The 17,897-nt window shown below is 46.4% G+C and overlaps 1 protein-coding gene across 2 annotated transcripts in view; it reads right to left on the bottom strand.

The window, feature by feature from the left end:
• Positions 1 to 1,115: 1,115 nt before the first annotated feature.
• plcd1a (phospholipase C, delta 1a) overlaps positions 1,116 to 17,897 on the bottom strand; it is a 122,472-nt gene continuing 105,690 nt past the window's right edge. For both annotated transcript variants that reach the window (XM_078536451.1, XM_078536445.1), the window contains exons 8-15: positions 14,877 to 15,029; positions 11,698 to 11,844; positions 10,151 to 10,307; positions 6,974 to 7,090; positions 6,239 to 6,417; positions 5,187 to 5,322; positions 3,769 to 3,918; positions 1,116 to 1,291 (exon numbers count right to left, since the gene is read on the bottom strand). In XM_078536451.1, coding sequence (XP_078392577.1) covers positions 1,209 to 1,291; positions 3,769 to 3,918; positions 5,187 to 5,322; positions 6,239 to 6,417; positions 6,974 to 7,090; positions 10,151 to 10,307; positions 11,698 to 11,844; positions 14,877 to 15,029 — 1,122 coding nt within the window. In that variant the 3' untranslated portion in view covers positions 1,116 to 1,208. The remainder of the gene's footprint in view (positions 1,292 to 3,768; positions 3,919 to 5,186; positions 5,323 to 6,238; positions 6,418 to 6,973; positions 7,091 to 10,150; positions 10,308 to 11,697; positions 11,845 to 14,876; positions 15,030 to 17,897) is intronic.

A 17,897-nucleotide genomic window follows, 5' to 3' on the forward strand; every position in this document is an offset into this window, starting at 1 on the left:
TGTTTGTGGGATCTTGCTGTGTGCACATTACAAGAGTGACTCTGCTTCAAAATTGAACATCGCTGCCTGCAAAGTCCCGAGGTTGTCAAAGGTGCTATATAGATGCAAATCAGTCTCTTATAAAAAGATAGGACAAGTGACGGGTAGAGTGAGTTCCTTTAATAAAACTGAAGCTGTAGACAGAGAATATCCCCAACCAATCAGGTGACATTTGATGAGTGAACACAACCCTTTTCTCATCCTCACTTTGTCTATCTGGATTATTAAACTGGAATATGTAGAGACATTTTTTTAAAAAGGTTTTAAAAAAAGGGTAGAAATTGTATTTGGCGAAACGCGCAGCAGCATTGAAATCTCCGGGGTCTCCTTGGAAAGAAACCAGATATTCGATTGTGTTGTGCAAACTGACTCCTGTCCCCTACCCCTCTCCATCTCCCCCCACCCACTGACACTCCATTCCCCCTATCCTTAGCCTGCCCTCCCACCCACTCTCTCACCCCACCTTCCCCTCTCTCTGCCCTTCTGTCCTATCTTTTCTAATTTCTCCACATCAATATCTCTCCCCCCTCACCTCTCTCTCTCCCACCACCACCACACTCTCTCTCTCCCCCCCGACTCTTTCTCTCCCATCACCACCACACTCTCTCTCTCCCCCCCCACTCTCTCTCTCCCACCACCACCACACTCTCTCTCTCTCCCCCCTCACCTCTCTCTCCCCCGCCACCACCACACTCTCCCTCCCCCCTCACCACTCTCTCTCTCCCCCCACCACACACTCTCTCCCCCCTCACCACTCTCTCTCTCCCCCCACCACACACTCTCTCCCCCCTCACCACTCTCTCTCTCCCACCACACACTCTCTCCCCCCTCACCACTCTCTCTCCCCCCTCACCACTCTCTCTCCCCCCCCACTCTCTCTCTCTACCTGCTCACCACACTCTCCCCCCCTCACCACACTCACTCTCTTCCTTCCCCCCACCACTTTCTGTCTCTCTTCCCCCCACCACCCTCTCCCCCTCCCCCACTCCCTGTTCTCTCACTCTCTCTCTCTCCCCTCTCCTCTTTCTCTCCTCTCATCCCCCCCCCCCACCACCCCCCGCCACCCCCCACCAACACCCACCCCCACCACTCTCCTCACCCCGACTCAGTTCAGGGATTGTCTGATTCAGTCTGAACGTCAGGGTTTAGTTGGAAGAGGTTGTGAAGATTTACTCGATCATAACGTGAACAAACAGTGTTGCGGGGGGAAGGTGATGTCCATCCTCTGACCGTAGGTGGATGTGTCGATAGCCTGTGGACATTCAGCAAAGAGAAAATGGCGTCACCCCACGAAAGGACCAAACATTTGCTGCCTGCTCCACAGACTCTCACTGATTTATTGCTGGAGCGGGTCTGACCACCCCCCCCACCACCCCCCCCACCACCTTTATTACCCCCTCCTCATTACCCCTTCCAAACCCCATTGCCCCATTTCCTTCCCAATTACCCCACCAAAAATCTATCCAATCGCTCCATCACCCTCTCCTCTCCACACCCCTCCTCTCCCACTCACACCTTCTCTCCATCATTCTCCTCTCATTCAAAAACCCCTCTCTCGCTCTGCAAACCGAGCAAAGCTATTGTGGGCCTCTGTCGACAATTTCCCCAGTCGCCCCGCACTTGCTGACAGACTGCTCAACTATCAGAGGCATCACAGGAGAGCACTTGTTTGCTGCAGCCACTGGACCCCAACATATCAGCTCCCCCTTGCTCTGGCCCAGATACTGGGGGAGGCAAGAGGGAGGGTCAGAAACAGAGTCAGTGGACCCCCCCCCAGATATGAGTTCTCCTCTCTCCGGCCAAGGCAGGAAGGGGTGGTGACGGGTGCTGAGACCAAATGCAGAGCTTACTATCTAGAAACATGGCTGAGATCGGGTTGGCGCAGTCCAGACTCGGGCACCTTCTTGGTTCAGCTCCTTGCTGGGTGGGAGCACTCTCCACTGAAGCAACACAACCATTTTAAGTCAATTGGCAAAAGAAGAGGCCAGAGGGTAGATGAGTGGAAAGTTTGCGTTAACACAGTGATTTATCAGCCAAGGGGTAGCTGGTAGCTCTCCTGCCTCAGATACTGGAATGCACTGAAAGACCGGTGGAAGCAGATTCAATAATAACATGGATCGTCCGCCTGAATGGGTCCCCTTCTCTCTGCCACAATGGCTCTAAGGCTCCAAAAGAGAATTGGACAAATAACTGAAAAGGAAAAAAAAATTGCTCTGCCTCTGGGGGAAGCTTTGGAGGGGGAGTGGGACAAATTGGACAGCACTTTCAAAAGGGCCAGCACCGGCACAATGGGTCGAATGGCTTCCTACTGCATTGTGCGATCCTACGAAAGTGAAAATTGCTGGGAAAAAAAGAGACACGTCTCAGCTTTTTGTCTTGCAATCAGCAGGATACTTGCAAGAAGTGAATAGAAGGGGAAAACAACAATTTCTGCTGTATGTGAAGAGAGTGCTGATTGGTTGGCAAGTGGCATTGCCATGGAGAATGCACCACTGATGGTGACTGGCAGTTAAACTGCCAAGCATTGTTTGAAATTTAAAGCAGGCGGCTTGACCCTGATTGGTCAAGGCATGGTCCTGAGGAATGAGTCAGCGATTGGCTGTCGCTTATTTTGTTTAGCTGAAACAGGCGCAAATGTTCTTTCTGTCGGCAGAGAACAGGGGCCCAGCACAGGGCTATGTGCCACGCTGTGAACCCAACTGATAATCTTAAATTGGTTGTCAGCGTAATTCTTGGCACGTTGAGGATTATTCAGCAAATGTTGTCTAATCGCAGAGTCACATCTAAATGTTGGACACTGTGTTTTGAGTTTTGCAACTACGGGCTGGTTGGGTATATGTCTGTATCCTACCAAAAGGATAGTCTGCCTATCACACAAATGAGTAATGCGGTGTGTGAATTTCAGTACCAGTGTGATGCTGGATATATAGACCGTACGTCCCAAAGACTGGCGGATCGTATCAAAAAGCATGTCCCAGCCGCTGTTCGCAACGGGCAAAATTAAGCTGGCAGCCAATTTAAGATTGTCAGTGGGGCTCGCAACGTGGAACATTTGCATGGGCTGGAAGCTACATATGTTAACACACAGGGCCCTGTTCTTTGCAGACAGAAAGAACATGTACACACATTGCGCCTGTTTCAGCTAAACAAAATAAGTGACAGCCATTCGCTGATTCATTTCTCAGGGCAATGCTTTGAACCAATCAGGGTCAAGCTGTTTGGTTTAAATTTCAAACAATGCTCGGCAGTTAACTGTCATCCACCATCAGTGGTGCATTCTCCATGGCAAAGCCACTTGCCAATCAATCAGCACTCTCTTCACATACAGTATAAATTGTTGTTTTCCCCTTATATGGGGTGCCCTGATGAGTGCAAGATGAAAAGCTTAGATGTGTCTCTTTTTTCAGCAATACTCAAGTTCTGTGCTACCAAATGACTACAAGTGAGAATAATTTTGGGAAGGTGGGGGAAGGGGGTTGGAAATTCTTCAGCTAGGAGATCCCTCCTCATATCGGAATCACTGCGATTCGCAGCCCTCGCGTCTGACTTCGTTTTCAGGTAGGCCGGATGCCACTGTGCTGGTGAGAGAAGGTGAGCTGGTTCTCACTATCTGAACCATTGGGAATCTGCTGCCCCTCAGACTGCGTTGCTTTTTGGTCTGTCTCCATAGCAGTCGGGGGGTGCCATCCCCATCTGATTTGGTTAAAGAGGGCCCACCACATACGTTACCTAGTTTCAGGCTTGTGAAGGGCAGTGTGAACTGTCCAATGAAATCATTCCTGGAGGACATGTCATAGTCCTGGACCACAAATCGAACAAAGGCCAGTTCAGGGACGGAAATGTTAAACTGGAAAGTTGTATTCCACATGGGGTTGAACCCTGGAAAGATACAAAGAGAGAGCACAAAACAAGCCTGTAACTGAGGGAAACAGGTTTGAATCCCACCGTCAGGTGAGAATCTGAAAATAGTTTCAAAATAAATATATTTGTTAATACCAAAAAAAAATCATAATTGGTAAAAGTGATTGTGAAGCTTTCAGACTGCTCATTAAAACTATGAAAGGTTCACGAACGAGAATCTGCCTTACTTACGTTACCCAGTCTATAAGTGACTCCAGGCCCACACCAATTCTTTGCCATCTGAAGTAACCATGTGTATGAGGCAACAAGGATGGGCAATAAATGCCTGTCTGCATTCAGCCCTGCTGTATATAAAGGGTCAGTATAAAGTCTGACTGTACAATGGTATGTATAAAGGGTACGGTGTCTGTACCTGACTGTACAGTGCTGTATATAAGGGATCTGTATCTAGCCCTGACTGTACGGTGCTGTATATAAAGGATCTGTATCTAGCCCTGACTGTACGGTGCTATATATAAGGGATCTGTATCTAGCCCTGACTGTACAGTGCTGTATATAAGGGATCTGTATCTAGCCCTGACTGTACAGTGCTGTATATAAGGGATCTGTATCTAGCCCTGACTGTACAGTGCTGTATATAAGGGATCTGTATCTAGCCCTGACTGTACAGTGCTGTATATAAGGGATCTGTATCTAGCCCTGACTGTACAGTGCTGTATATAAGGGATCTGTATCTAGCCCTGACTGTACGGTGCTATATATAAGGGATCTGTATCTAGCCCTGACTGTACAGTGCTGTATATAAGGGATCTGTATCTAGCCCTGACTGTAGAGTGCTGTATATAAGGGATCTGTATCTAGCCCTGACTGTACGGTGCTATATATAAGGGATCTGTATCTAGCCCTGACTGTACGGTGCTATATATAAGGGATCTGTATCTAGCCCTGACTGTACGGTGCTATATATAAGGGATCTGTATCTAGCCCTGACCGTACAGTGCTGTATATAAGGGATCTGTATCTAGCCCTGACTGTGCGGTGCTATATATAAGGGATCTGTATCTAGCCCTGACTGTACGGTGCTATATATAAGGGATCTGTATCTAGCCCTGACTGTACGGTGCTATATATAAGGGATCTGTATCTAGCCCTGACTGTACAGTGCTGTATATAAGGGATCTGTATCTAGCCCTGGCTGTGCAATGGTGTGTAAATAAGGTCTGTATCCAGCCCTGACTGTACAGCTGTACTCCATGTGCTGTTGTTATTGTGACCCTCATTCTTACCATTGTTGGGAATATGTTCTGTTATTTTAGACTCATTGTCGTTGCTGACCCCAAAGACCTCCACAGTCACAAGAGGATCCACAACTGATTTAAGCTTCTGCCTGTTCGACTTTGGAAGCTGCTGGGCAGAGATAACCTGCGGGAAACAAGGAGCCAGTGGGTGAGGACCAGGGAGTTGCTGTTTTAACACTTAGGCAGCACATCAGCAGCTGATTTGATAGAACAGTGAATCAGGAATTTCACCGTAACTCCTCAAGGGATACGGGGAGCGGGTGGGAAAGTGGAGTTAAGGACGACGATCAGCCATAATCATATTGAATGGTGCAGCAGGCTCGATGGGCTGTATGGGTCTACTCCTGCTCCCATTTCTGATTTTCATAGGGTGGCAGGTTTCTTTGCCTAAATGACGATAGAGAACCAGATGGGTTTTTAAATGACAATCTGGTGGTTTCATGGGCATCATTAGCAAGGCCAGATTTTTATTGCAGATTTGATTTAATTAACTGAATTTAAATTCTCTGGTTGCCATGGTGGAATTTGCAGTCAGGCCTCTAGATTATAAATGCAGGTCTCTGGATTGCTAGTCCAGTAACTTAAGCACTCAGCTATCATACTCCTATAAAGGTACAGCCAGTGGCTGCCTTTACCCACTAAGCTAGCTGTCAGCCCGGCTGTTTCTTTGGCAGTCGGTGCTGCTAAGTGAGTGGAGGTGGAGAAACAATTTGGTAACTCACTAGTGACACGCCAGGCCTAATGTATACCTGCTCCAACATTTTAGGATTGGGCTTTCAGATTCAAAACTGCCAATCACAACCAGCAGTGTACGTCTGGTCTTTCAGCATGCAGTTACTGCATCACGAGGACAGGGTAACCATGAGTCTCTCCTCAGCAAGATAGAGCTGGCTGGTTGAGCACCCACGGTAATGGCGTCAAAATCAGGGAAGCATACGGGAGATAGCGCTGTGGCCGCTGTGCCCTGTCATACTAACGTGTACCCTGTTGGACCAATATCAGTCTTCAAAGGGTTACATCAAAGTCACGCTCTCTCTTACCATCACATGGAGCTTCTTTCGGTTTAGCCAAGCACCCTTTTGAACGTTCTTTGGATCAAAGCTTATCTTCTTTTCCCTCAAGAACTTTGGCTTCAGATTATAACCAGACAAACCATTATCAAAAAATTTCCCCTGGTTGATGTCCATCTCCTGCCCTGGGGTCTGGAAGTTTAGGGCCACTGCAGATGGTGTGATTGGGAGAGAGAGAGAGAGAGAGAGAGAAAGGAGAGAGAGAGAGGAGAGAGAGAGAGAGAGGTGAGTGAGAGAGAGAGAGAGAGAGAGAGAGAGGTGAGCGGGAGAGAGAGAGAGAGAGGTGAGTGGGAGAGAGAGAGGGGGTTGAGCGGGGGAGAGAGAGAGAGAGAGAGGGGGGGTTGAGCGGGAGAGAGAGGGAGAGAGCGGTGGAGAGATAGAGAGAGAGGGGGGGTGAGCGGGGGAGAGAGAGAGAGAGAAAGAGAGAGTGAGCGGGAGAGAGAGAGAGAGAAAGAGAGAGGGGGTGAGCGGGTGAGAGAGAGAGGAGAGAGAGAGGGGTGAGCAGGAGATAGAGGGGGGGTGAGCGGGAGAGAGAGGGGAATGAGTGGGAGAAAGAGAGAGAGAGAGAAAAAGTGTGAGTGGGGCAGGGGGTGTGGGGGGGAGGGGGAGGGAGAGAGGATAATGCTCAGTTAATCATCTATTTCATTATTATTAGACATAACAACAGCTTTGTTTGAACGCATGTGCTATCCACAATTGTCTTACCAATCTGACAGCCGGCATTCCACATATCAAGTGGAGAGTAGTTGGAGGAGTCTGTTCTTAAACCCGCTGGGTAAATCCTGCTCAGCTGACGGGTGTTGAGATGAATAAATGGCTTGGCTGCAGGAAAGCACAGCTTGTTAATATTTAACCATGTTCCTCAGAGTAACGTCCCCGGCGAGACTACCTCTGGCTACTTTATAAGTGATTTTCCAAACCCACAGTCTCATCTCCAGCTCAGTGGATACTGATTCTTCCTTTGAGTCAGAATGTTGTGGGTTTGAGTCCCACTCCAGAAACTTGAGCACACAATCCAGGCTGATACTCGCAGGGCAATACTGAGGGAGTGCTGCATTGTCAGAAGTGCTGTCTTTGGACGAGATATCAAACCAAAGCCCCACACTTTGTTGGCATAACAAAGAGGTGATGATGAGAGTAATGCAGTTGACATGGTGTACACAATTACCAAAAAGTGTTAGATAAAGTGTCACATAACAGGCTTGTCAGCAAAGTTAGAGCTCATGGAGTAAAAGGGGCCAGAAACTAGCCACTAATACTTTTCTTAAGAGGTTTATTTACAAGATACAGCATTACATAGTCTGCTTCCTACCTACCAGCTCCAGTATCCCAGCAATCTCTCTTTACAAGTGCTTCAGGTACTTAGTTAAACAATGCCTTTCACCTGTGTATCTTAATATAGTTTGCATTCCATTAACAGGCAATAGCAACATGGACATGAAATTGGCTGAGTGACAGGAAACAGATGGTGGTGAATGGTTGTTTGGACTGGAAGAAGGTTTATAGTGGAGTCCCCCAGGGGTAGGACCCCTGCTCTTCATGATATATATTAAATGCCCTAGACATGGGTGTACAAAGGCAAAATTTAAACATTTGCAGATGACACAAAACTTGGAAGTATTACGAACTATGAGGAAAACTTCATGAGGGCATAGACAAGCTGGTGGAATGGCAGATGAAATTTAATCAGAGAACTATAAAGTGATACATTTTGGTAGGAAGAATGAGGAGAGGCAATATAAAATAAAATATACAATTCTAAATGGGGTACAGGAGCAGAGGAACCTGGGGGTGTATGTGCCGTAATCACTGAAGGCAGGGGGACAGGTTGAAAATGGTTAGTAAAGCGTAGGGAATACTGGGCTTTATAAATAGGCGTGTAGAGTACAAAAGTAAAGAAGTTATGATGAACCTTTATAAAACTCTTGCTTGGCTTCAACTGCAGTAGTGTTTCCAGTTCTGGGTGCCACTTTAGGGGGATGCAAAGGAATTAGAGAGGGTGCAGAAAAGGTTCACGAGAATGGTTCCAGGGATGAGGAACTTTAATTGCATGGATAGTTTGGAGAAGCTGGGGCTGTTCTCCTTAGAGAAGAGAAGGTTCAGAGGAGAGATAGGAGTGTTCAAAATCATGGTGGGATCTGGACAAAGAAGATATGGAGAAACTATGGTCGAGAACCAGAGGACATCAATTTAAGTTGAATGACAGAAGAACCAATGGTGACAAGCGAGGGATTAGGGTCTGGAATGCACTGCCTGAGAGTGTGGTGGAGGCAGGTTCAATCGTGGCTTTCAAAATGGAATTGGGCAATTATCTAAAGATAAAAAATTTGCGTGGCTACGGGGGATTGGGGTTACCTGAGTCGCTCTTGCAGAGAGCAGGCAGACACAATGGGCCAGATGGCCTCCCTCAGGGCTGGAACCATTCTATGCTTGTGTCTGCCCTCTCAGGTGGGTGTAAAAAATCCCAGGGTCATTACTTTTTTTTTTAAAAAAAGAGGAGCAGGGGGGGTTCACCATATGACCTGGCCAACACTCTTTCCTCAGCCAACATCAATAAACAAGATTATTCGGTGGCCATCACACTGCTGTTTGTAGGAGCTTGCTTTGCACATGTATGTGTTTCCATAAAGTGCACTGAAGCCACGAAAGAAGCGACACAATTACAAGGTTTGTCTTTAAACTGATCTTGTGATGGGGCCTGTTTGAGGGGTATCAACTTTGTGGCAGACCTAGGATTTAAAAAAAAACCAGCCTTGAGAGATAGAGCCAATATTCTCTGGAATTTAGAAGAATGGGATGTGATCTCATTATGTAATATATAACATTCTTAAAGAGCTTGACAGAGTAGATGCTGAGAGATTGTTTCCCCTGGCTGGGGAATCTAGAACACAGGGGCACAGTCTCAGGATAAGGGGTCAGCCATTTATGACTGAGATGAGGTGAAGTTTCTTCACATGGGGTTATGGATGCTTAGTCCTCGAGTAAATTCAAGGCTGGGATCAATAGATTTTTGGGCACTAACTGGATCAAGGAATATGAAAATAGTTGTTTGATAGCACAGAGCTTGAGTATTGCTGAAAAAAGAGATGTCTAAGCTTTTTGTCTTGCACTCATCAGGACACTTGCAAGAATACCAATATAATGGAAAACAATAATTTATACCGTATGTGAAGAGAGCGCTGATTGGTTGGCGTGGCCTTGCCATGGAGAATGCACCACTGATGGTGACTGACAGTTAAGCATTGTTTGAAATTTAAACAAGGCAGCTTGACCCTGATTGGTCAAGGCATTGCCCTGAGGAATGAGTCAGAGAATGGCTGTCACTTATTTTGTTTAGCTGAAACAGGTGCAATATATGTACATGTTCTTTCTGTCTTCAAAGAATTCCTTGTGTATTAATATATGTAGCTTCCAGTACACACAAATGCACCACACTGCGAGCCCGAGCAGACAGAAAGAACATGTACACATATTGCGCCTGTTTCAGCTAAACAAAATAAGTGACAGCCATTCTCTGACTCATTCCTCAGGACAATGCCTTGACCAATCAGGGTCAAACTGCCTGGTTTAAATTTCAAACAATGCTTAACTGTCAGTCACCATCAGTGGTGCCTTCTCCATGGTAAACCCACTTGCCAACCAAACAGCGCTCTCTTCACATACAGTATAAATTGTTGTTTTCCCCTTATATTGGTATTTTGCAAGCGTCCTGATGAGTGCAGGACGAAAAGCTTAGGCATATCTCGTTTTTCAGCAATTCTCAAAAATGGGAATATTGAGAGGAGTTGGAATTGAGGTAGAAGATCAGCCATGATGAATGGCAGAGCAGGCTTGAAGGGTCGATTGGCCTACTCCAGCTACTATTTCTTGCGCTCGACTTACCTGTTTCCTGTGCCAGTTTATTGAACTTGTTTTCTACAAAGGATGACATCTCGTAGAAGACCTGGTTTTGCATGGCATCTTCAAACCCGTTGAAGTGGACACTCTTGCAGTAGATGACAAGGTCCGAGAGCTCTTTGGCCAACTTTATCTTCCCACTCTGGAGTAAAGAGGCATTTTGCCACGAGAGTTAAAGGTGTAGGGTTTCTTAAATACAGTTTTATCAGCGAATTCTTCGCTTGGCGAGCTGGGTGAATGGAATCCTGGCTGGCACAAAGTCAGGAGGAAAGGCCCCAGCCTTAATCCCATGCCCAACACCATATTTAGCAAGACTGCATGGAGCCCGATGATGCCCCAAGATATCAAAAATATCCAAGGAGTGATTTTCTTTTGAAGCAGCAAGTGATTTTGAACCCTCTAAAAGGGCAGTGGAAGCTGATGTAATAGAATGTAATTTCAAACGGGAATTGGATAAATACTTGAAAAGGGATAATGTACAGGGTGATGGAGATCGAGTAGGGGTGCGGGGGTAGTGGCACTAACTGGATAGTCCTTTTAAAGAGCTGGCACAGGCAAGATGGGCCAAATGGCCCCGTCTATGCTCCATACTTCTATGACTCTTCAGTCTTGAAAAGAGGCGATTGTTGGGGAAACCTCAAGTCTTATGTTAAACCACACATTTACAGGATGGGCATGTCAGTACAAACTGGCAACAGGCAAATTCAGGTTGATATGAGGGAACACGTCTTGATACAAAAACGGTGGTCATTATCTGGACTAGAAATGGAGGCAAAAATTCTGGAGTCATTTAAGAATAAGTTAGTGAAATCATAGGTTTCAACGATAGGGTAAACTTCCCGGCCTCCCTCATTAAACAGAAAACTTCCCATCACAACAACCCTCCTAGGAACATGTTTAATACGTTTAGATACAGTGTAAAGCTCCCTCCACACTATCCCCATCAAACACTCCCTGGGCAGGTACAGCATGGCATGCCTAAAACTCTCTCTACTTTTCTAACAATGCACCTCAGCCCCAAACTCGAAAGGGTGTCCCTTAATTCTAGTAATGTCCGCAGGCCAAATGATTCCCTCAGGCAGCATCTCATGTTACTTTAATGACCCCAGTGCCAGGTTTCTCCTGCTCTCTGAGCTCTTTCCAGTATTCCAAACAGATATTCTCTTCCCACTGCTCATTTTCTCTCATGAATCGTTATTACAATTGATGTAGCAAGAGTGAGGGAGAGAGCAAGGGATGGAGGGAGGAGTGGGTAATAGAGTGAGTAAGTCAAGGGATGGGTGGAGTGAGGGATGGAAAGAGGGAGGGGAGGGAAGGAGGAAGAGAGAGGAGGGAAAGGAAGATGTAAAGGAGGGAGGCAGCTCACCACCGCCTTCTCAAGGGCAACTAGGGATGGGCAATAAATGCTGACCCAGCCAGTGAAGCTCACATCCCGTGGATCAATTTTTTAAAAGGTGGAGGAGAGAAGGGAAGGGAGATGGGAGATTGGTAGGGGTGAAGGAGGAAGGGATTTCACATGCAGAATTACCCACCTTTACTCTTATTTCCTTTTTCTCATCGTCGCTGTCCTGTTCAACTGCCTCGTCCTCATCAGAAACCTCATCGTTCTCATCTGTCCCCTTGTCATCCTCTAGGCGATTCAGCCTCTTTCCCTTCACCAGGATCTTTCCCTTCAGTTGCTGCGAGACATTCATCATATAAAAAAGAATTACCAAATGTATACCGGTATCTTTTATTGAATTCCCCGACACCCCCACTTCCCCAAAATATGACCATTGGCCCACTCCCATTTGAACAGCTGTGATTGCTGCCAACGCCATGCATGCACAGTTGTATGTTGATGACAGAGGCCTGGGTTAATGGCAGCCATCTTTATAGGGGGCAACGTGCAGCAGGGGGTATGCACAGCCACCATCTTTATAGGGGGCAATGCGCAGCAGGGGGCATGCACAGCCACCATCTTTATAGGGGGCAATGCGCAGCAGGGGACATGCACAGCCACCATCTTTACAGGGGGCAATGTGCAGCAGGGGACATGCACAGCCACCATCTTTATAGGGGGCAATGTGCAGCAGGGTGCATGCATGGTCATCACTGGCCCTGGCAGCAGGAACAGAAGATGTTGTGAGTTTCTATCCTGGACTTACACTGATGGACTTTGGAAACCCCTTTTACAGCGGGTTAGGAGGAGAGGACTAACAGATGGGAAACTAAAATCTTTTCCTTCTGGGATATTTTACTGCAGTCATGTTGATCAATGTTTCAAAACTCTATCTCACTATCCCAGTAATGTATAACGATATCCTAGTAACTATATCGCCTTATCTAACACTCACAGCAACCTGCAGTCCACTTACATTACGCTTACTGTTGAATCACGGGGCGGGTGGAATTATTAACTTGACCTGCATCCTACAAAGAAAATAAACTTGTGCTGGATGACACAAACCCTCTTTGTACTTCAATTAAGTGGGAGCCTATGACTGATGGCATGACCTCTTCACACAGCAACAATCGCTCCCGGCTACTAAATCGCTCCTTTCTCTTGCTATGAAACACCCTCTTGTTTTGGTTAGAAGCTTTCACCGCACATCCCCTCCATTTGCAACATGTAGAATTTTCTGAGCTTTCTCCAGCCAGCCAGACAGAGGAGTGGCCATCATTAACACAGTAAGGCTCATCAAACTGAGAGTCCATGGAGGGTGGCCCTCGAATGAGCGCAGCCTCTTTTCTGTGGTCCTAACACGCACCAAGTCCCATTCACCCGTCACTCCCATGCTCGCTGACCTACATTGGTCCCTGGTTAAACAATGCCTCAATTTGAAAATTCTCAGCCTTGTTTTCAAATCCCTCCATGGCCGCGCCCATCCCTATCTCTGTAATCTCTTCCAGCCCTTACAACCCTCCGAGACATCTGCGCTCCTCCAGTTCTGGCCTGTTGGGCTTTTCCAATTTCCATCACTCCACAACTGGTGGATGTGCCTTCAGCTGCCTAGGTCCTAAAATCTGGATTCCCTCCCAAACCTCCCTTCCTTTAAGGCACTCCTTAAAACCTACCTCTTTTTAACCAAGATTTTGGTCATCTGACCCAAAATATCTCTATATGGCCCAGTGCCAAGGTAACTCTCCCGTGAAGCATCTTGGGATATTTTACTTGGTTAAAGGTGCTATAAAAACACAAGTTGTCACACTGTTGTTTTGGCACAAGGCAAGGTCCACCCATACCATGGTGAAGTATTTAATGAGTGTTGGTTAGTTGCCCTCACGACAGCTGATTGGCCTCTGGCATCGCACTCAAATGGCTTTCCTTCGAGCGACTCCTAGTTGTAAGACCTGCCGACGGAAAGCGCTGGCAAGCAATATGACTGCAGAGGTCTTCAAAACCAAATCAAAACTTACCCTCACCCAGGGTCTACACTCCACCACCTAGCAAGAGCGGCAGGGGTGGGGGTACAGAAGGGTTTTCACATACCATCAAGTTCAGCTTTTTACCGGTGCCCCCCACAGTCTCTTCATACCAACCTGGTAATAGTTCACACTAGACAATGTCTATATCGACTGTTATGGTGGGTAGGGTGGGGAATGTCAGTCTTCCTTTTGTTTCTGGTGGTGAGAGGAGGGCAAATGGTTCCTGTGGTGTTTGTTGCTTTAGGGCCAGCCTTACTGAGTAAGGGTCACATGGTCAGAACAGCCAATCAACACCAAGCACGGGGAAGCTTATAAGGGGCAGAGTTTTCCTAGTCTAGAGTACGCATCGTAGCCTTGCTAGAGGCCAGCAGCTAATCAAGCAGCTCTGTAAATAAAGCTCATTGTTCAGCTAAAGCAGCCTCTCAGTAGTACATCTTTACATTCACATTCTTTGCTTTCCAGTTCTCTTCCCATGTTTGTAGTGGAAATAGTTTATTTCTACCTACCTTATCTGTTCCCCTCAATATCTTGAAAATGTCAATCAATCAAATACCTCATAACCATCTAAATTCCAGGAAATACAACTCTAGTTTGTGTAATCTCTCCTCATAATTTAACTTTGATTTAACTTTAACTAGGTTTCATTCTGGTAAATCCACGCTGCATTCCCTCCAAGGCCAATATATCCTTTCTAAGGTGTGGTGCCCAGATCTGCTCAAGTGCTCCAGGCGTGGTCTAACCAGGGCTCTGTACAGCTAAAGTTCAACTTCTACCCCTTTGTATTCTAGCCCTCTAGATCACAGAATTGTTACAACGTAGAAGGAGGCCATTCGGCCCATTGCATCTGCACTAATTACTTTAAATCTGTGCTTTCTCATTCTCGATCCATTCGCGAGTGGGAACTGTTTCTCCTCATCTACTCTGTCCAGACCCCTCATCATTTTGAATACCTCTAACAAATCTCCTCTCAGCCTTCTCTCCTCCAAGAAAAACAGTTCTAACTTCTCCAATCTATAATCGATATTGATATAGAGGCCAGCATTCTATTAACCTTTATGATTATTTTCTCTCCCTGTTCATGACATTTTAATGATCTGTGTAGCCTGGTCTCGAGCCTCTTTTTTTGCACCTCCACTGTTTCTAGTTTCTCACCATTTATGAAGTACCCTGTTCTAACCTTTTTAGGGTGAGGTCACATTTGCAGCAATGTAAGGACACATGAACATAAGAAATAGGAGCAGGAGTAGACTATTCAGCCCCTCCAGCCTACATCTTTCTCACCCTGTAGAGTGCTGCTCCTTACCTCAGGCGAGGGGAAGTTGGTAGGGACTTTGCCGTCAATTGTGCTGGTGAGCAGCATGTCTCCGAAGATGTTTCTCATGTGTTCGGCCATGACAATCTGCTGCTCTATACTGCAGTGATTCTCCAGGGACAGGATGACAGGATAGGGAGAGGCCTGGAAACAAACACCACAACACGTCACTACATCAGACAGGCTTCGGCCTACAACAAGGAGTTAGGAACAGGCAACACTGTGGACAAGAGGCAAAGGGCGGGGTTGACAGAATTGGGCATCTTTGATGGAGGCTTGGCTTTATGTGTGGAAAGCTAGGGGGCGGAATTTTACGGCCCCATTGCGGCAGGGGTGGGGCCGTAAAATGCAGCGAGCTGTTCAAAACGCCACCGACTTCCGTGTAATCGTCAAATCCCGCCGGCATAAAATTCCAGCCATGGTATCAATCTATCAATGTTTAATTAGGGGATGACCTAATAGAGGCCTATAAGATTATGAAAGGTTTGATAGTGTAGACATAAAGAAGGTGTTTCCACTTGTGGAGGAGACCAAAATTAGAGGCCACAAATATATGATAGTCACTGATGAATCCAAAGTAGAATTCAGGAAAATCTTCTTTACCCAAGAGCGGTTAGAATGGGAACTCACTACCAAAAGGTAGCTGAGGAAAATAGTAATTTAAAGAGAAGCCAGATAAGCACATGAAGGGGAAAGGAATAGAAGGATTTGCTGACAGGGTGAAATGAAGTAGGGTGGAATGAGAGTCAAGTGAAGCACAAACACCAGCATAGACCAGTTGGGCTGAATGGCCTGTTCTTTGTTGGAAATTCATTCCAATCTATATTCTGGGATTTTGTTCTTAATCCTGTTGATAAAAGTTAAATGATAAACGTTACAAAGATGCAACCGTTAAAAGGAAAGATATGCATTTATATAGCAAATCTTGAAACCTCTGAACATTCCAAGATGTGTTACAGCTAACACAGTACTTTTAAAGTGTAGTCATTGTTGTAATGTTGGCAACACTGCAATCAATTTGCACACAGCAAACTCCCACAAACTGCAATGAGTTAATGATAAAATATTCTGGTTAGTGGTGTTGACTGAGGGGTAAATATTGGGTAGGACGCACAGGAGAACTTCTTCAGACTAGTGCCATGAGCTCTATCATGTCTACCTGAGAGAGCAGACAAAGTCTCAGTTTGAAGTTTCAGCCTAAATACGTCACCTCCGATGGCGCAAAGCTCCCCTCTGTACTGCACTGGAGTACCAGCCTGAAACACTGGTCTGAATTTTCCCGTCGGCGATTTGGGGGCGGGGCCCACTCGCCGACTGGAAAATGACGCGGGATGATGTCGGGAGGAACCCCCGACGTCATCCCGGTCCCTTTAAATTTTTAGGAAGGCGGGCGGACAGTGAAATCAGCTGTCCGCCCGCCGACCTGTCAGTGGCCAATTGAGGCCATTGACAGGCTAATTAAGATAATTAAAGACCTGCCCGTCCAACCTTAAGGCTGGTGGGCAGGCCAGGAGCCCCAGCGGGCTTCTGATAATACATGAAACCTCATCCACCGGCGGGATGGGGTTTCATGTCCATTTTTAAAATCTTTAATACATTTTATGTGATATTTATTAACATGTCCCATCTCGTGTGACATTGTCACATGAGGGGGACATGTTAACAATTTTTAAATTTTTCTATTTTTAAAGTTTTCTGGACTGTTAGTAATCTCCCTGAGACAGCACTTTGTCTCAGGGAGATGTGCGCTCTTTGACAGTTGGGGATTCCCTTCCCCACCCTGCAGAGGAAGCACAAAGCGCTTCCTGTCAGGCAGGCCGCTGGGCGGGCCAATGGCGGCGGGCCCCATTTCGGTGGCAGGAGTCGGTTGCTGAGCCAGTGGGGCCCGCACGCCCACCAAGGGCAAAATTCTGCCCACTGTGCTCAAGTGTCCATAGTGGGATTTAAACCATGACCTTCTGGTTCGTAGGTGACAGTGCCACCCACTCAACCATGACTGAGGCCTGTGGATTTCATGCTTTGAACAGTGATTCCTTGACTCCAGGTCACAGTTTCTTCCCAACTTCAGTTCTGGCCTCAGGTTGGAGGCTAGTGTCAGCATGAGGCTTAGGAACAAGTAGAATGCCATGGAGGTACCCAATAACCTGGAAAACACAACGCCAATATCTGCTTAACACTCCAAGTCCAGTTGCCTGAGTATGAAAATTGTGTTTTGCTTGAGAAAGTTTGCTTGCTTGCAGCTGATTTCTTAAATTGCATTACGCCACAAAAGATCTCAGCAAGGTGATAGAAAAGTTTAACATAACTTCTGTTCTTATCTTCAGGGAGACCATTAACTTTTAAAAAGGAATTCAAACTCCAAGTTATTAACGAAAGAATCACGCCACAAGATTTCATGTTCTAAACACAAGAATTAAGTGAAGCAATTACTAAATTAACACTAGATTTTGTAAACCCTTATTCTTTAAGCCTGAAAATGTTAGCAGGTCGCTTCCTGTTCTGTTTATATTTCTACCCAAGAGTTCCTCTATACATTCCAAGATTTTGAGGATTCCTTCACTTATCCTGGGACCAAACCTTGGTGTGCCACAGCTCTCAGGAAGTCACTTAGATGCTCCTCAGCTTCCCAGTCTCGTACTTAGACTTCCAGAGCTTGCTTGCTCTCTCTCTGCGTGAGGATTCCACTGTTGATCCCTTCCACCAGATTTACCAGCCAAATCTGACAATTCTGATTCCTCATGAGTATGGACTTATCATTCCAAGCATGGGCACCACTTGCAATTCCTGCTTAGTGACTCCAATTCAAGAACGTTCCTGGTTCCTAATAGCCTCTATGCTCCTTGTTCTGGCTGTTGACAGACACACCACTGCCTTCTCCCAGCCTTCTAAGCTGACTAAAACAAAAACAGAATTACCTGGAAAAACTCAGCAGGTCTGGCAGCATCGGTGGAGAAGAAAAGAGTCGACGTTTCGCGTCCACATGACCCTTCAACAGAACATCCGCAGTAGTTT

This window comes from Cetorhinus maximus, chromosome 3 (assembly GCF_964194155.1).
Source record: "Cetorhinus maximus chromosome 3, sCetMax3.hap1.1, whole genome shotgun sequence".
Taxonomy (NCBI): Eukaryota; Metazoa; Chordata; class Chondrichthyes; order Lamniformes; family Cetorhinidae; genus Cetorhinus; species Cetorhinus maximus.